At 39.6% G+C, this 16,971-nt stretch overlaps 2 protein-coding genes across 4 annotated transcripts; both read right to left on the bottom strand.

The window, feature by feature from the left end:
- Positions 1 to 1,155: 1,155 nt before the first annotated feature.
- On the bottom strand, positions 1,156 to 8,428 carry LOC115729536 (serine/threonine-protein kinase/endoribonuclease IRE1a). Of its 3 annotated transcripts, none has more exons than XM_030660136.2 (7): positions 7,970 to 8,427; positions 6,677 to 6,911; positions 4,470 to 5,980; positions 3,501 to 3,673; positions 2,928 to 3,174; positions 1,724 to 2,027; positions 1,156 to 1,595 (listed from the first exon to the last, which is right to left on the bottom strand). In XM_030660136.2, exons 1-7 carry the CDS (start codon positions 8,137 to 8,139, stop codon positions 1,449 to 1,451), a joined length of 2,787 nt encoding a protein of 928 aa, XP_030515996.1. In that variant the 5' UTR covers positions 8,140 to 8,427; the 3' UTR covers positions 1,156 to 1,448. The 3 variants fall into 3 exon arrangements, with proteins under 3 accessions (XP_030515996.1, XP_048140073.1, XP_030515998.1); XM_048284116.1 differs by having other exon boundaries at positions 7,996 to 8,118; XM_030660138.2 differs by lacking the exon at positions 6,677 to 6,911 and having other exon boundaries at positions 7,970 to 8,428.
- A 4,655-nt stretch (positions 8,429 to 13,083) lies between these two features.
- On the bottom strand, positions 13,084 to 16,770 carry LOC125316175 (serine/threonine-protein kinase/endoribonuclease IRE1a-like). Its single transcript, XM_048283675.1, has 6 exons — positions 15,809 to 16,770; positions 14,886 to 15,031; positions 14,322 to 14,574; positions 13,497 to 13,788; positions 13,195 to 13,380; positions 13,084 to 13,098 (listed from the first exon to the last, which is right to left on the bottom strand). Exons 1-6 carry the CDS (start codon positions 16,768 to 16,770, stop codon positions 13,084 to 13,086), a joined length of 1,854 nt encoding a protein of 617 aa, XP_048139632.1.
- Positions 16,771 to 16,971: the final 201 nt, after the last annotated feature.

The raw sequence follows: 16,971 nt of genomic DNA, 5'->3' as shown, positions 1-16,971 counted from the left end.
GGATTTGGGCGAGGCTCGCCCGACCTAGCGAGGGTTGCCGGCCCTTGCCTAGGACCGGCGATAGGCGGCGACGGTTGTGTCTCCGCCCTTTTTTCTTAGCTTTCTAAAATTAAAATTTACCTTTTTTAGTTTTTTAATTTAATATAAATAAGATTTGAAGAAAATAATAAAAAAAATGCCATATAAGAGAGAGACAATTGTTAAAAATGCTAAGTAATATGTTAGACAGATTGACGGTATTAACGAAAAGACTTGATTGTATCAATTTGACAAATTTTATGATTTGAATACACTTTTTGAAAGTTTTAGGATTCAACTGTACTTTCGCAATAAGATTTATCACTTCTAATGCACTTATCCCATAAAAGAGGTACAATTTTATACTCCATTGATAAGTTGCAAAAAAGAGGAAGATAAACTTATCTTTGATTGGAGGGGAAAGACAGAGATGAAAGAAAAATTACGGAAATAAGTTGTACGAATTATTATAGTTGACAAAAAATTTTTTTACAAAAATTAACAAAAAAAAGGAGGTCCAACTCGGACACCTCCAGGTTAGAAAAGTGGTCCTAGTGGACTGCTCGCTATTTTAAAGTACTTTACGTCTTCATAGTAACAAAATAATTCCTAACACAATGTTTTGATTATTACCAAAACAAAAAAATTATACTATTTGTGTGAAAATTGAGAGAAACGTTGGTGGAATAACGAACAAAAATCGATTCCCCCCGAGCCACATACAATTGCTGATATCAAATGATCTTCACCATAATGTCACTCAAGCCTATTTAAATGAGTAAGAGAAAGGGCTTCTCAGTCAATCCATAATTATTTTTTACTCCGCACCATTTCCTTTAATTTGCTTCTTAAATTGCCTAACACAGCGTAAAATAAAGCATTTGTCGTCATATCCGGTTTTCAACCCCTCCAAAGTGCATAGGCTTTGCTGATTTGAGAATGATCACTGAACTTCTTAGTAAACAAGGCACTCATTTTCTGAAAATGGCATGGGTTCACCGTGCCGATCCATCCTTACAGAACCTGCCTGAGATCCAACCTAAGTAAGAATTTGCACAAAACTCGAGAAAATCCTCCAAAAGCAATATCCGAACGTGATGTGAAAAGCCGACATTATTGGATCATTAAGATGCGATATAGATAGCTATCAGCGTGTCTGGTTTGCAGAACATTTTTCGCATGGCGCGAAATAGGACTGATGCAACTGGAACATGAATGTCCAGAGAGTGTTCCTTTAAGTTAATTACACTGAGTTTATTGCACATACATATTATACAGACAGATAATATTTTACATGCTTTTGTACAGACTGTCTATCTGCTCCCACCATCCACTTCTTTCTTTTTCGGTCGATCCTCCATCCACTTGCAGCGTTGCGAACTTGCCTTGCAAATGAGCCCATTTTGATCACCACTGAAGTTGCCGAATGGTCAAAGCACATCACTTCGAAAGTACTTCTGAAAGCATTCCTCCTCTTTGCAGAACTTGGACACCACCCTGTATGACTCGATCAAGAGTCTTGGGAATCGCTTAGCGAAGTAATTGTCGTATCCCTCGGGGACCGGTCCGAAAAGCTCCTGCACAACCATCAAAGCAATAACAAATATGAGCCACAAGTTCACACCATCCGAGATACAGGAAGTTACTAAAGAAGCCTTATATGCATTCAGCTACAAAAATCATCCCAATTCCAGAGAGAGAGTACCTGAACTTTTTCCGGAAGTTCTCTGTAGTGGCTCAACTTATTTCGCACAGCTCGCAATAAGTCTCTAACACAACCATAGTTGTAGCGCCTAAATCTGCCTATGTCAGCCACAACTTCAGGTTCCATTTTCTCGTCCCATTTCCCACCAAAAACCACTGGCGCAGTGCTCTCCAATGCTTTCAGAAGACCTGAATTGGGTGCCCTATCTTCCAATTCTACTCTATCGCTGATGTCACGAAGAAAGGACAGTCTCATCTCTGAACTCCAAAATAATGGATGGTGAAGCACCTCCAGTGCTTTTGGCCTGCCAGTAATTAAAAGCAATTAACTACTCACCCTTAGAAAGTTATTACAAAAAATGAACAACAGCTAAACATGCTAAAATAAATCAATTAACACTAAGATGGCCGACTTCCCAAAATCATAAGCATCACAAATATGGCAGTGGTGCAATCTCTATAACAATTAAAATTGCATTAGCCCAATGAGAGGGTAACTAAAATGTATGAAAACTTTCATACACTTCAAAACCCATGACTCCAAGACGAAAGCAATCTCTATAACAATTAAAATTGCATTAGCCCAATGAGAGGGTAACCAAAATGTATGAAAACTTTCATGCACTTCACAACTCATGACTCCAGGATGAAAGCAGTTGTTTGACTATGACAAGAAGCCAGGAATGATTTACTCCAAGTACCTTAAATTAGCAACATAATCATTCAGTCCCTAGGATTCTTATTTCATAGTTAACACCATATGCTAAACCCTCGGAATCTCCACATGAAATCCTCTTCGGTGTACGCATAGCAATAATATTCTAAATAGTGCGCTAGGAATGATTAGAACTTATATGTTCGTGGGCTGAAGACAAACTTATAACCAAGCCTCCAATTATCATCTTACACTTAAAAATCACATTGTCAAAGGCATTTAGGCTATCACATAGTCAACCTTTTCTGCAGCTTCTATTGTCATTTGCCAAAAGAAACTAAGGTGATGTACACATCTTTTGCTCATCATGTTTAGCCTCACCGGCAGCACAGATCTTTAAGCCAAGTTCAATGAATTTCAGGGCACCTTTAATATTCATGAAGAGTTACATAGGAAAATGGAAATTAGTCAACTGACAATGGTTACAAATTCTATCAAATAGCAGAATGAAAATGGCAGTAATGCAAATTAAAGTTGACAGTACACTCACCTCAATTCAGGATTTGGGTTTAGTAAATGCAAAAACAGATCCACGGCTTCTGGTATGAATTCTACCAAGAATAGGTCCATTTTATTCTTCACAATATTGATGTCACGTTCTAGTCGTTCACCAAATGGATGTCTTCCACCAGTGATGCAAAAGAACAAGACACAACCTAAACTAAACACATCTACTGCGCGTGTTTGGCGCCCATGAAGAAGCTGTTCAGGAGCTTGCCATCCTGAGCTTCCACAACCTGTAAGACGGACATAAGAGATCTAAGAAAGAGCCATCATCACTTGGACCATATTTAGATAGATATGATAGATGTACTAGTCAATGAAGGGAGACAGTGGCAAAAGCCGTTAAATCTCCAGAGACTTCACCACAATATTAAAAAAAAATTTAAAGCAACTTGACTGCCAACATTTAAAAGAAGATTGCTCTAACAACTAAAATTATCGGCATGCAGGTTTTAGCCAGGAATCTGAACATGATTACCACCATACAGATTCAGATTTGCAAATATCAGTCTTGAGGAAAAGAAGATCAAGTGTCTCGTTAGATGTCATTAGCACTTACCAGTGGCATGATATCCCAAGGAAGATGTATCTCCATGAAGGCGTTTACTAATGCCCATATCAGAGAGCTTAGCACATAATGATCGATTCTTTGTAATCAATACATTTTGAGGCTTTAAGTCACGATGAATTATTCCCAAGTCATGCAAATGGACGAGTCCTGATACCACATCCCTGTGTTATAATACAATACAAGAGTAGATATTACAACTTAAAATTAACCATATATCTGGAATTAAAGGCATCCAATACATAATAAATACTATGTCATATCCTCTTGGAAATTCAGGCACTTCTATAACACACTAAGACCCAGTAAGGATGCCAAAAGTACACTGGAGAATCAAACCTATTACAGATTCTTTATGTGAACTTAAATAAAAAACCTGGTACAGAATCTGATCGCCATAACAATGTCGTAACCATTTACCAATTTGAGCACATAAGGAAATTGTCGCATTCATGAATCACAAAGAGAGATGGTATACTGGTTTTACCAAAACAGGAAAATCTATGTTTTGTCACTATGTAATTGATAATACCTAATCGATTTCCATTGAAGCTAAGAGTTTAGCCTTGATAGTGGCATTGAACTTAACCTATGACTCTAGAAAGGAGGCTGCAAGGTTCTAAACTCAGCCTGCAATGTTGATTGCATTTGGCTGACCAGAGTCAAGGTAGTAGCCTAACAATTCCCTGTTGTCATGTATCACTTGGAAGTTTATTGCAGAAGAGTTATTAAGTCCTTCGACTAGCACCTCAAAGCACCTCATACCCACATGAGCCAGCAAAGAAGAGTTCATGAAGGTAGTGATCGCTATGAGATGCTTCTGAATCATGTTAAACATATGTAAGCAAGCTCAATACAAATTCAAATCTGAAACAATTGATTTTAAAAGTGCTGCAATAAGCAAGATACTGCAGTCATCTCAATTCAACCCATTTTGGCTCATCAAAACATAAAAATTACCTCATCAGTTTCAGTAACAATGGTGCAGGATTACCATCTGCCCTCCACAGGTTAACATCTTGCATCGTACCCCTAACCGAATCCAATCTGATTTTGTATTCAACCATTGATGCTGGATCATCAGGGAAGACAGAGTTATTTGAAGAATCTGAACGCACTTGAATTAAATCATCTAAGCTGCAACTACAGCGTTCTAGAGCAAGATACACAAAATCCTGGTCATACTCCACTCCATACCACCGAACAATATTTGCATGTCGGTCAGATGCTATCAAATTCTGAATCTCTTTCAAGGCAACATCATGATGAGCCTGGACAAGGCGTTTCACCGCAACAGGTCGACCTTCATATATGCCCTCAAGGACAATGGTCCCATTACTTCCCTTAGCAATTTCTGTACTTAATACAATGAGTTTTCCAATCCTACGCCCTGCAATGCCACTATCAAGAAGGTGATTGAGTTTCATCCGTGCATCATTGTTGCTCCTACTGTTGTCAAGCCCACCTTCATTTTCTGAAGAGATGTGATTCTCCTTTCTGTCAAGACTTCCACTACTCTTTCCAGACTTCCGCATTTTCTTCCTCTTGGAAGGTGTTTTCAAGCTAGAATCACCGAGCTGCTTACCCTGTTCTTTAGGTACTTGAAAATAACGGCGGACAAACAAACCAACAGCCGCCATAAAGACCGCTAATATCACATACAAAGTCGCTGACCACTCAGAAGACATATTAAGTGAACCATCAGCATTAATGGTTGCATTGTTATCCTGAGGAACAACTACCGAATTGTGGATCTCCAATGCAGGCAATGGCAATATAACCCCAGCAGCATTACCATCATGCACGTTCAACATATTGTCCATATTCGTTTGTGGAGGAAGCATGAGCTCCGAAGAAGGATTTTCAAGCTGAAAGTTCAATGATTGATCAATATCATGCTGGGAAGGTGGTAGTAGTTGTTTTGGACTAGAAGATGGAAGTTGCCTCCCGTCATGAAGCTGAGGCCTAGAAAACGTATCATACATATCAGGATTGCGAAAGCGGTACACAATAGCTCTTGATTGACAAGAGAGTGGCATTGTCATGGAATTTCCAGATTCCAGACCAAGTTGATATCTTGAGTTGACAGGAGATCCACTGAAAGAATTATCGTCATCTCGACAAAGTAAGGCAGCCCCTATTTCAGCCACGGACACATTCCACAATACTTTGTTCGATTTTGCAGCAAATGATTGCAAAGAATAGTCTGTCCTCATAATTTTCAGACGCGGCTGAGCAGTATCAGAGTTCGATTCTGCCACATCATTGGCACTTTTCTCTTGTAAAGCAGTCTGTTCTATATCATTTGGAGAGGTAGATGGAAAATCCGATAAACCATAAGTACGTATAACTCTTCCAGTCAAAGCATTGACTTCAAACACCGTGCTTTTCCGAGATCCAAGTGTAACTGATCCATCCTCTGATACCAATGGTGTATTCTTTATGAAATCGTCAATGTTCATCCCCAGTTTCTGCATTGCATGGGACGGTTCGTAAGATGTATACAGCAGGCAATAGTGGCAACAATTATTATTATTTTTTTACAGTTAATAAGAAAAACAGCCACTGCGATCAGGAGACTTCTCCCCAATTTCGGAAGGAGGAAAGATGACATTCAAAGTTTCATGCATATAAAAAATATAGATAAGGGCATTTTCCATTTAAGTACAAATAGGAAAACGTGGAAACCCTTTCTACAATATTTAACAGGCAAAACAAGTCCAAGTTAAATCTTCAGGACAAAAGAAATTCAGTCACTTTTTCTTCTGAACAAAGCAACATACTATGCATATAAGTATTGCAAACTTCGTAATTTCCTCTCATAAACATGTCTTGCTTTCTTAGGTAAGGATCATCTGCTGGCATAGAGAAACCTTTAAGCAACAAGGAATTTTACAGAAAACGGTATTGTGCAGTCGCAAAAACAAGAATGCATTCATCTACTCTGGCTTACAAACATAGGAGAATAAGATCTCTCCCAATGGTCAGAACAAGTTTTTGCCACCATCAAGGCAGCTCTACCAACCTCAATCTAATGATGAAAGGCATGGGGAAGTGCGGAAATTAGTGATATCCTTGATTAGACAGATGATCAAACAGTTGTTCTAATTAGACAAAACCTAAAAGGATCTCAATTTTCTTTTCACAAATAAAAGTATTAGCCATACCATTTTACCAAAGTGCTCATTGTACATATACAGCTCCCAGTCATCACCACAGTCTATAAAATAACCACTGCTGGGTCCAGAAGAACTTTCATTCTCGTTATCTTGGTTAATTGGAGCCTGATATGAAGAGTGAATCGGAGGTCCTGATGTGAATGACCAGATCACCCTCCTAGAATCACTGTCCACCAAATGTATTGTCCCATCTAAGGCAGCAACTAGGGCAGTGTCATGATTTCTGTCCAAAAGCAGAAGCCATAAGCCAAGGCATGCATAAAAACAGAGAAATGGTAGAGTTATCTCCCCAATACAGAGGAGAATGGCATGGCAAGTAACTGAAAAATGGACTCAAACTGGTCACTAATTCATGACTAGCCATTGATAGCTTAAAGGCCAACAAGACATATCAGAAGCAGAAGCTAGAACAAATTATACATGACACCAGCACAGCTAGGGAGCCCTTATCAGCAGCTTCAACCACTGAATAGAAAGTACTAGTCATGAGCTCCAAATGGTTGAATATACATATCAAGTTTTCCCAAGTTCTATGCAACACTTTATTACTAAGCTCCAAAGCAAAGCTGAATTTCGACTGATCCTAAGTTTACGAGTCATGAGTACACAAATCATGCATCCATTAGACCATGATTTGCTACCAAATAATGAGGAAGAAGATAATAGTAACAAGTCCCGACAAGACAAATTATCATGCAGAATTCCGAATTGATGTACGTTGGACATCAATGGGACCATATGTCACACGACTTCCACAGCTAGACAGCAAGGCAGGGACTTATTGTTTAATAAATAAGTCACGCTTCTATGTCCCTTTCTGTTCTTCCCCTCATATGCAGGGTTCTTTTTTTTTTTTTTGAGTAAAGAACTCATATGCAGGGTTTTTGTCCTTGCAAAACTCAATAACAAGACTAGGTGCCTCTAAACAAGAGAAATAAGCATTTTTTCCCCATCACACCCTTGCATGTCTGAAAACTTATACTCTGCTCGAACCCTATATTAACCAGTCGCATTATGCCGTTTGGCCTTACAGATCCTAAGAAACTTTGGCTGAACTCCCCAATACCAAAAGAACCAAGCTCACATCCTAGTACAAACTACACCGAATTGCCACTAGACTAAACTTAAACCATCGAAATTACGGGATGGAACTCAACTGGCCAAACGATTCACAGCTCCAGGGTAAAAGACTGCTTCATTTGGATCAGAAAAACTACAGATTTTCCTTTAAATCAATCACGAAGCGAGGAATTAAAGCCGAACAGTAAGAGACCAACTCACGGTTGAATAGACTTGAGAGATCTCACAGGCAAGCGAGTCAATCCCCTGTCCCAGGGCCTCGGCACCGACACCTCCGAGCTCTCTGACCTTGAAACGACGGAACTCAGCCCCAAGAACCAGCCGACGATCGACAACAACGCCCATAGCCGCTGCCAAATCCCGCCCCTCATGAATCGAACCCGGTGACAACCCGATAATCCAGCGATCCTTACTTTATGGAACGAGGACCGTTGGAAGGTTCGAACAAACAGCAATCAAAGAAGATTCGAAGCTTCCCGCGGTCCCTGCAGACTTGGGATCTCCGAACGGATGCCGCCAAATCCAAATCACCCACCGGGTGACGATTGGGATTCAGAGATTGCGTTGTCGTGCGTCAGCGATTCTCCGTCGAAGCGGCTTTGGATGTTTGTCCCTTGAGCTGATTATTTTGTCTTTTCTCTGTGCAAAGCCGTTTGCGCGTTTTACTTGGTTTGACGTCGTCGTTTTTGATCTTTAAAGGGGCGTTTGACTGTGTGCATGCTCGCCGGTGGCCCCGGGTCGGGTGGGGGCTCGAGGATTGGGCTCCGAACATGTGGTATCGACCCCGTCCACGGACTTGGATCCGATCGCCCGTTTGGCGACCCGTTGAAGTACTTTGACTCGAAGCATGTGTCGGGCGGATCAAGGCAAACAATTTCGTTGTAAGGTTTAACCTCAACAAATATAACTTCTTTCTTGCGCACGAGAAAGCTTGACCGTCGCTTGTCTCTCGACAATTGAGAGCTCGCGCGATAACATTTCTAAAGTGAAATTTTTAGTTCAAAAATATTTTTGAAGTAGAAATCCGTTTAGTAACATAACTTCTAAAGTAAAAATTCGTTTGATCATATAACTTCATTTTTTTTATTTATGGAATATTTTTTTGTTCCAAAAGGAGTTTTGAAACCACTTGAAAAAATAAAACAAAATTGCTTCTCTCAATAAGTAGAAAAATCTATTTATACTCGGGAGCAGAAATAGAAAAATCAATTTCCAATTTGAAATTGATTTTTAGAGCAGATGCATTGCCATACGCGCCCTAAACATGTGGATTTTAAGAATGATTGAAACAGGAGTTTTCGTCGAAGTATAAGATTAATATGCATATCCCATCACAATTCAAAAAAAAAAAAAACAAAGAAGAACATATGGAAAGACGCAACAGCGAAGATGGAAGGCCAAAACAAAAGGAATTGAAGAAGAAATTTTCAGCAGCCTAGCTCATTCCCATCCCTTGAACGGTATGTTGCTCATAATCACAAAGTAATGGTGGGAATGTGCGTGAAGGATAACCATTCTATTTTAGAAATAGTTTTTTTTCTAGTTCTAATTTATGGACGAGTTTCTAAGCATATAAACGCGTTTGATAACGACACAAAATTTAGTTTGACAATAGCATAAAATTTTCAAGGTTGCTGGCGGATTAGTGAACCTGTGGACGGCGGACCGATGATCGGCAATTGGCAAATGGGGGCTAAGGGACCGGTGACTGGCGATCGGCAAGCCGATGGATGGCGTAAAGGCAATCGGCGGATCAGTTGATGGCGGATTGGCGACCGATGCACTAGCAAATTGGGACGGAGAGAGGGAGTAAATAGAAAAATGAAATTGCATTTCTACTTTTAAAGCTGAAAATCACAACTTTTCATCGACTGGTCAAAATTTTGATAAATCCAGCCAAGGGACTGGTGATTTCTCAGTCCACATGACACATGTATTTCTACTTCCATAAAAGGAGCACAATGGCATCATCAGTCAACAGATTCGGCTGCAAATGAAAACAGTTAACGAGTAGCTTGAGACCGGCTACCTAGAGCTTGTTTGATAACGTTTTGATTGTCTTTTTTTTAATTTATTTCATTTGTTCTAAAAAAAGCAAAAATTCGTTTGGTAACATGAGCCAAAAAATAAAAAAGTAGCTTATTTATTCTCGAGAATGAAAAGAGCAACAATGTCATTGTAGGAAAACAAGCTCGGTGTAATTTAATTTTCATCTTTACAATCACGAATCTACCATCAATCACCACTCCCGCCACCAATTGCCGATCGCCACCGGTCGCCGGTCTCCACCGCCGCCGCCGGTTGCTACTGTCGCCGATGACATTTTTATAATTAAATAAAAAAAATTGAGAATAGAAATTTTTAGGGTCATGCCAAATATTTCTGTTCTTTTTCTATTTCGTGAATATAAATTTTGTGCAGCCAAACATGTTCTTCTACTCAAGAATTGCTCTCGGAAATAGAATTAGAAAAAATTATTTTGCTCGGAAATTGTTTCCAAGCTTCAAGCCAGAAAAAGTCATTTCTACTTAGAAATCGTTCCCAGGAACATGATTGTTACCAAATAGGCCTAACTTTTAGGTCAATCTAGTAGTATTGAGTCTGATGACATAGCTCTACTGAACAAAAGGAAGTTTAGAACACAGTGCTGCAGTTTATACTCAGAGAAAGCCCATTTCAAATTCTGACAGAGATGCATCAAATACCAAAGAAATGCTCTCGCAAATAAAAATTGCACTAGAGAAGATTCAAAGATACAAATTCATATCCGAAACACAAACCAAGCATTCTCATAACCGTCCTTCATTACCGTATTCAGTATGGCAAAATGAAGCTTGTCATCAAAAACCAAAAAGGCATGGCCACGGATCATATAAGACCCGACCCAAATCCGATCCGACCCGCCCATTTGACACCTCTAACCATGGCCCACGGTGGACTCGTGATCGTAAAGTTTACCCATCCTAATGAACGCATCGGGGGATGGTTCTACTTCTCCATTCCTCTCAAAAACCGAAAGGCATGACCACTTGCGGCAGCAAAGCAATTACCCAAGCATGAGATTATTAGCACAATGATTCACTTCGTCCCTACAACTGCTTCTGCTTCTTATTCCACACTTCAACAGAAATTGCTGTCGTACATGTGATAGATTGTCGGATCGTTTTAAAATCAGATCAAGGACTTAATCAAGCATGTCTCTTCGAAGCTTCCTGCTCAATGCTGATTTTTCACCACTTAGTTCGCTTGCCCTGAATGCTCTCGTTCTAATCCATTAGGACGGAGTGGGCCTAAACTCTTTAGCGACAAGGCGACATTCATAGCCAACTCCAAAGCCAAGCCACTTCAAACATAGAATTTGTCTTCTTTCAGAAAAAAAAACTCCTACATTGATTATTCCATTAAGTGTAGATTTAAAACATAGCGTATGTTGTTGTTCTATTGAGGATTGAAGATTTTAAATTGATGTCTTACAAATTTAGAAAAGCGCTAATCAAGATTTGAATTCTATCATCTTCGGAATTTAGACATTAGAAATTCAACAATTTCCATGTGGATCACGTTGTTATTTTTTATACTCGAATTCTATTGAAATCACGACATGAATCTAAATATTTTAAATTTGGAAAAATTGTCAAAAAAATCTTAAACTCTTTTGTACTTTTGTCGATTCTGTCCTAAGTCTTTTCATTCTTTGCCAATTCGGTCATAATATTGGCAAGAAATTGCCGACGTGGATGCCGACGGACGTACTTAGCACCACCGGCGCCGATATGGATAATTTTTAATAATAACCTAATCTTTTCCTTTTTTTCTCTTTCTATTTTTCTTTTTTCGCTTTTTTCCTCCGGCATTGGGCGAGGGAGTCCCTCGCCTAGGTGGACAATGGTCGCCCTCGCTAGACGCGGGCCGAGGTTGAGGCCGGAGGAAAAAAAAAAAGAAAAAAAAAAGTAACAAGGAAAACATGAAGAGAAAAGGAAAAAAAAAGATGTTATTAAAAATTATCCACGTCGACGCGAGCGGTGCCACATAGGACAATCGGCCTTCACGTCAGAGATTTTTGACCAATAGGACTGAATTGGCAAAAAATGAAAAAGGTCTAGGACTGAATCGGTAAAAGTGTAAAAAGTTTAAGACTTTTTTGACAATTTTCCCTTTTAATTGTTAAATTCTATTATTAATCAAAATAAAACCTTGAAGTTCTCCAATTAATTAACGTAGGAACCTTTTCTATTTTCTGCACTTGTCCTGTATATGTACGTTACCCTTCTTCTTCCCCAGCACCTCAAAAAAAATATTTTTTTTTCTTTCTCAATCGTTCCGAATTCGACGTTATTTTATCTGGTTACCAGCCTCAAAACTCTCGCACCCATTAGGGTTCGTGGAAGGGACGAAGAAGTTGCAAGAATGCCAAGTTTGCGTCACTTTATTTAAAAGCTTCTTCTTTTTCTTTTTTTTATCGGCGTGTTGAATGAAAATTTTATAATATGTTAAAATCCTCGAGACACCACTTAAATTGATAACTTAAACATATAAAAATAGCCAATCACCTCGTATACTCATAACCAATTACCTGCTTTTCAATTAAAAAATCATTGTCAATTCATTTGATAACTTAGGCATAAACATATGGACAAAATTGACAAAATTGCCAATGAGGTGTCGGATGAGTTGGTAAGACGCATGAGCTTTAAACAGTTAAGATTTACTTAGCCTAAATATTCATCATTAGATATTAAGATTTCCATAGGGAAAACTAACTAGCTAGGGGGGAGAGGTGTTAAACTGCCGCGGGCTGAAAAGTACTTTTTCAGTCGAATAGAGTTGCTACTAGGGCTGACCAGCGCCACCCCGCAATACTTTTTTTTTTTTTGAAGTCTAAAAATTTGAAGAAAAAACACAAAAAAATTAAGGAATAAATACACTAGAAGTCCTAAAACTTATTATGTAAGTACAAATGAGTACTAAAACTTTCGAAAAATGCTATAAAATCTTAAAACTAGTCACGAAAGTGCAATCGAATACTAAAATTTTCAAAAACTACAACAAATAGAAATACTTATTTGAACTAATATAACAAGTTTTAGGATTTGATTGCAATTTTTGAAAGTTTTAAGATTCGAATGTACTTTCATGATAAGTTTTAAAACTTAATTGCATTTTTTGAAAATTTTAGGACTCAAATGCACTTTCGTGACAAGTTTTAGGACTTTCAATACACTTTTTCAAAAATTAAATTCATGGATGGGCGATATTAAAAAATTGCACTTATTGAAGAGGCAATCACCGTACATCATACAGACAAACAGAGAGTCCTAAGCCAGTCCAACCTGATCCTCATAATGAAGACAATAGACCCACACACACACGCGCACACACGCACACATACACACAAAACAAAAAATTAGGAGGAATGCACTACCGACTGTATGGAAGAGGCAATCACCGCGTGAATACGCTCCAACTAAAACGGTTTCTTCTCGGTGGAGCTCCTTAAACCAATCCTCTTTTTCGCAAAACCGGGAAGCGGCTCTGTATGACTTCAGCCAGAGACTCGGGAATATGTCAGCAAAGTAACTGTATATACGCCCGTCATCCCATCGCCTGATCCCCTGCCAGAACCATGAACGCAATAACAGATATGAGGCATGAGTTCACACAATCCGAGATATACAAAGTCCTAAGAATCCTTATATTGCATCATCACAATTCCACATAGAGAGAGCACCTTAATTGGTTTGATTCCTGCGGGGTGGGAAAACAAATTTCGCATGTAGCGCACTAAGTCCTTGACAGAAGTATAATCGTACTTGATTTTCCTGCTTTCTATGCCATGCTTAAATTTAAGATCAATTAGGTTGATCCATTCCCCATTAAAAACCGGATCCTCACTCTCCAATTCATTTAGAAGATCTCGAGCGAGTGCCGAGTTCGACAGTAGTATGTCGCTGAACCATGCATAAAAGCGCAGTTTCTTCCCTGGACACCAAAAATATGAACGCACCTCCCATGTCTCTGGCCTGCCAGTAATTAAAAGCAATTAAGAATTGCCCATGAGAAAAATGGAACTATAGCCCAAAATGCTCAAAGAAATAAATCACATGAATAACGATGAGATGGACTGACTCCCGAGTTCATAAGCATAAAAAATATGGCCTTGGTGCAATCCTCTATAACGACCAGAATTGCTTGAGCTCAATGAGCAAATGTTTGAACATGCTGAATCGTGACGCAGTTGTGTTGACTATGACAAGAAGCCTGGAATTATTAACTCCGAGTGCCTTAAATTAGCAACCTAATCATTCAGTCCCAAAATTCAGTGATATTCTCCAACTTCCTAGGTAGCGCTATATGCTAAACACTAGGAATATTCATAACGAAATCATCTTCGGCGTATGTACAGTCTAAATAGTGCACCAAGAGTGATTGGAATTTATATGTTCATGGGCAGGTAACAAACTTAACCCTAATAACCAACAATGGTTAGAAAATCTATCAAGAAGTTGAATGAAAATGATCGTGATGCTAGTTAAGGATGATAGTACTCTCTCACCTCAATTCAGGATCCCGGTTTAGCATACGCCGAAAAAAATACTCGGTTTCTGCTTTGAGTTTCAACAACGACAAATTCATTATATTGTCCTCCATAATATTATTGTCACGTTCTTGAGGATGATCACCAAATGGATGTTTTCCACAACCGAGTAACATGAGCCAGGCACAACCTACAGAAAACATATTCGTAGAGCGTGATGGACTTTCACCAAGAAGCTGTTCACGTGCTCGCCATCCTGAGTTTTCACAATCTGCAAAACAGACATCAGAGATCCACAGAAGAGCCATCATCACTAGGACCATATACAAATGGATATGATAGATTCACCATTCAAGGAAGGGAGACGGTGAGAAAAACTGTTAAATCTCCACAAACTTTAACACAACGTAGAAGCAATATAAAGCAACCTAACTTCCAACATAGCAGATTCAGGTAAAATTATAGGTCTGAAGTTTTGACCAGGAATCCAAAGATTACCACCGTATAGATTGAGATTATGCACGGATCAATCTTGAGCAAAATAAGATCAAAGGTCTGGATAAAGCTGTCATGAACACTTACCAGCGGGATGATGTGATGCATCTCCATGAATAGTGCCTATATCAGGTAGCTTAGCAGAAACCTCTGTAATCAAGACATTTCGAGGCTTTAAGTCCCTATGGATTTTTCCTTTGTCATGCCAACGGCCGAGTTCTAATATTAGATCTCTGTAACACAATATACAGTATACATTATGACTTAAACCAACAATGTATCTGGAACCATATGGTTTCTGGGCCACTCGAAAGCATGAACTACACAAATCTATTCAAGCCATATCCTATTGGAAATTCAGGAACTTCTCTAACACACTAAGAGCAAGTAATCATGCCAGAAGTACATCCGAGAAACAAGACTGTCACAGGTTCTTAACTCCAAATGAAAAAACCAGGTACAGAATCTGACCTGATTGCCGTATCAATAACATTGCCATTTTCTGATTTGAGCGTATTAGGATTCCGTAGCATTCACAAATCAAAAAAAGAGAGAAGAGATACAGATTTTAGCAAAATGGGAAAAAATCTATGTTTTTATTACTACGTAATTGATAATATCAATCTGATTTTCATGGGAAGAAAACTAGGAGTTGAGTTTTTAGCCTTATCAGTGACATTAAACCTAACCTAAGACTCTAGAAAGGAAGCTCCAAGGTTCAAAAGTCGGTCCAAGAGGCTGATCAGAGTCAAGGCAATGGCCTAATAATATGCTGTTTTTGCTGGAGAGCGATTAAGTCCATGGAGTAGCACCTGATACCCACATGAGCTAGCAAAGAAGAGTACATGAAGGTAGTGATCTCTACAAGAAGCTTCTGTCACATGTAAAACATATGAAGTAAGCTTACTAGAAGTACAAATACAGTTGATTTTAGGAGTGACCCAATGAGCAAGATACTGCATTTATCTCTCAATTCAAATCCTTTGTGCACATCAAAACATAAAAATTACCTCATCAACTCATTAACTGAATCACCACTAAGCAAGGAAGGGTCATCTGAAAGTGCTTGAATTAAATCATCTAAGCTGCAAGTACGGATCTCTGGAGCAACACATACGGGATCCTGGTTGGACTCCACTAGATGCACCCGAACAGGAACAGGTCGACCTTCAAAGGAGTCCTTAGCTATTTTTGTACTTGATACGGCGGGTTCACCACTCCCAAGCTCTTCATTGTCACCATCAGGAAGGTCATTGAGCTCAAGCCTGCCTACATTTCCTGAAGAAACATGGTTCTCCTTTCTTTCAAGACCTCCATTACTCTTCCCAGACCGGCGCCTATTCTTACACTCGGCAATTCTTTTCCACAAAGCCTCACTGAACCGAACACCCTTTTCAGTAGATTGTTCATAAGGATTGCAGAGCGGCCGGATAATGCCCCGTCCCGCGTTTCCTTCAGATTTAATCTCTCCCTTCCTCGAAGCCTTACTATGCATTTGCACCTGTACAGCCTTCCTCGAAGCCTTACTATGCTTTTGCACCTGCACTGGGCGTTTCGCTGCAACAGTTGGAACTTCACAGGAGACCTCAAGGCCATTGGTCCCATCACTCCTTTGTTCGTCGGGAACAGGCAGATCTTCACAGGAGCCCTCAACGGCATTGGTCCCATTACTTCCCTTAGCGATTTCTGTACTTAAAACAGGGCGTTCCGCTGGAACAGTTGGAACTTCACAGGAGGCCCCAAGGTCATTCGTCCCATCATTTCTTCTTTGTTGATCGGGAACAGGTGGATCTACACAAGAGCCCTCGACGGCATTGGTCCCATTAATTCCCTTAGCGATTTCTGTACTTAAAACAAGGCGATCAGGGCGTTTCACTGCAACAATTTGACCGTCGGCAACTTTAGTCCCATCACTTCTTCTTCTTTGTTGGTTGGGGTCGGGAACATTGGTCCCATTGCTTTCTCTAGCCATTTCTGTACTTGATACGGGGTTTTGGTAAATACTAACCTCTTCAATGCCGCCACAAGGAGGCTAATTGAGCTTACGACCACCTTCATTTCCTGAGGAGACATGGTTCCCCTCTCTGCGACCTCCATTACTCTTTTCAGACTTGCGCCTATTCCTCCTCTCGGGAATTCTTTTCTGAAGAGAATGAACGCGCTGAAGACGCTC

This window comes from Rhodamnia argentea, chromosome 8 (genome assembly GCF_020921035.1).
Source record: "Rhodamnia argentea isolate NSW1041297 chromosome 8, ASM2092103v1, whole genome shotgun sequence".
Taxonomy (NCBI): domain Eukaryota; kingdom Viridiplantae; phylum Streptophyta; class Magnoliopsida; order Myrtales; family Myrtaceae; genus Rhodamnia; species Rhodamnia argentea.
Note: the sequence above shows the minus strand (reverse complement) of the source record. Positions and strands in the feature narration are given on the sequence as shown.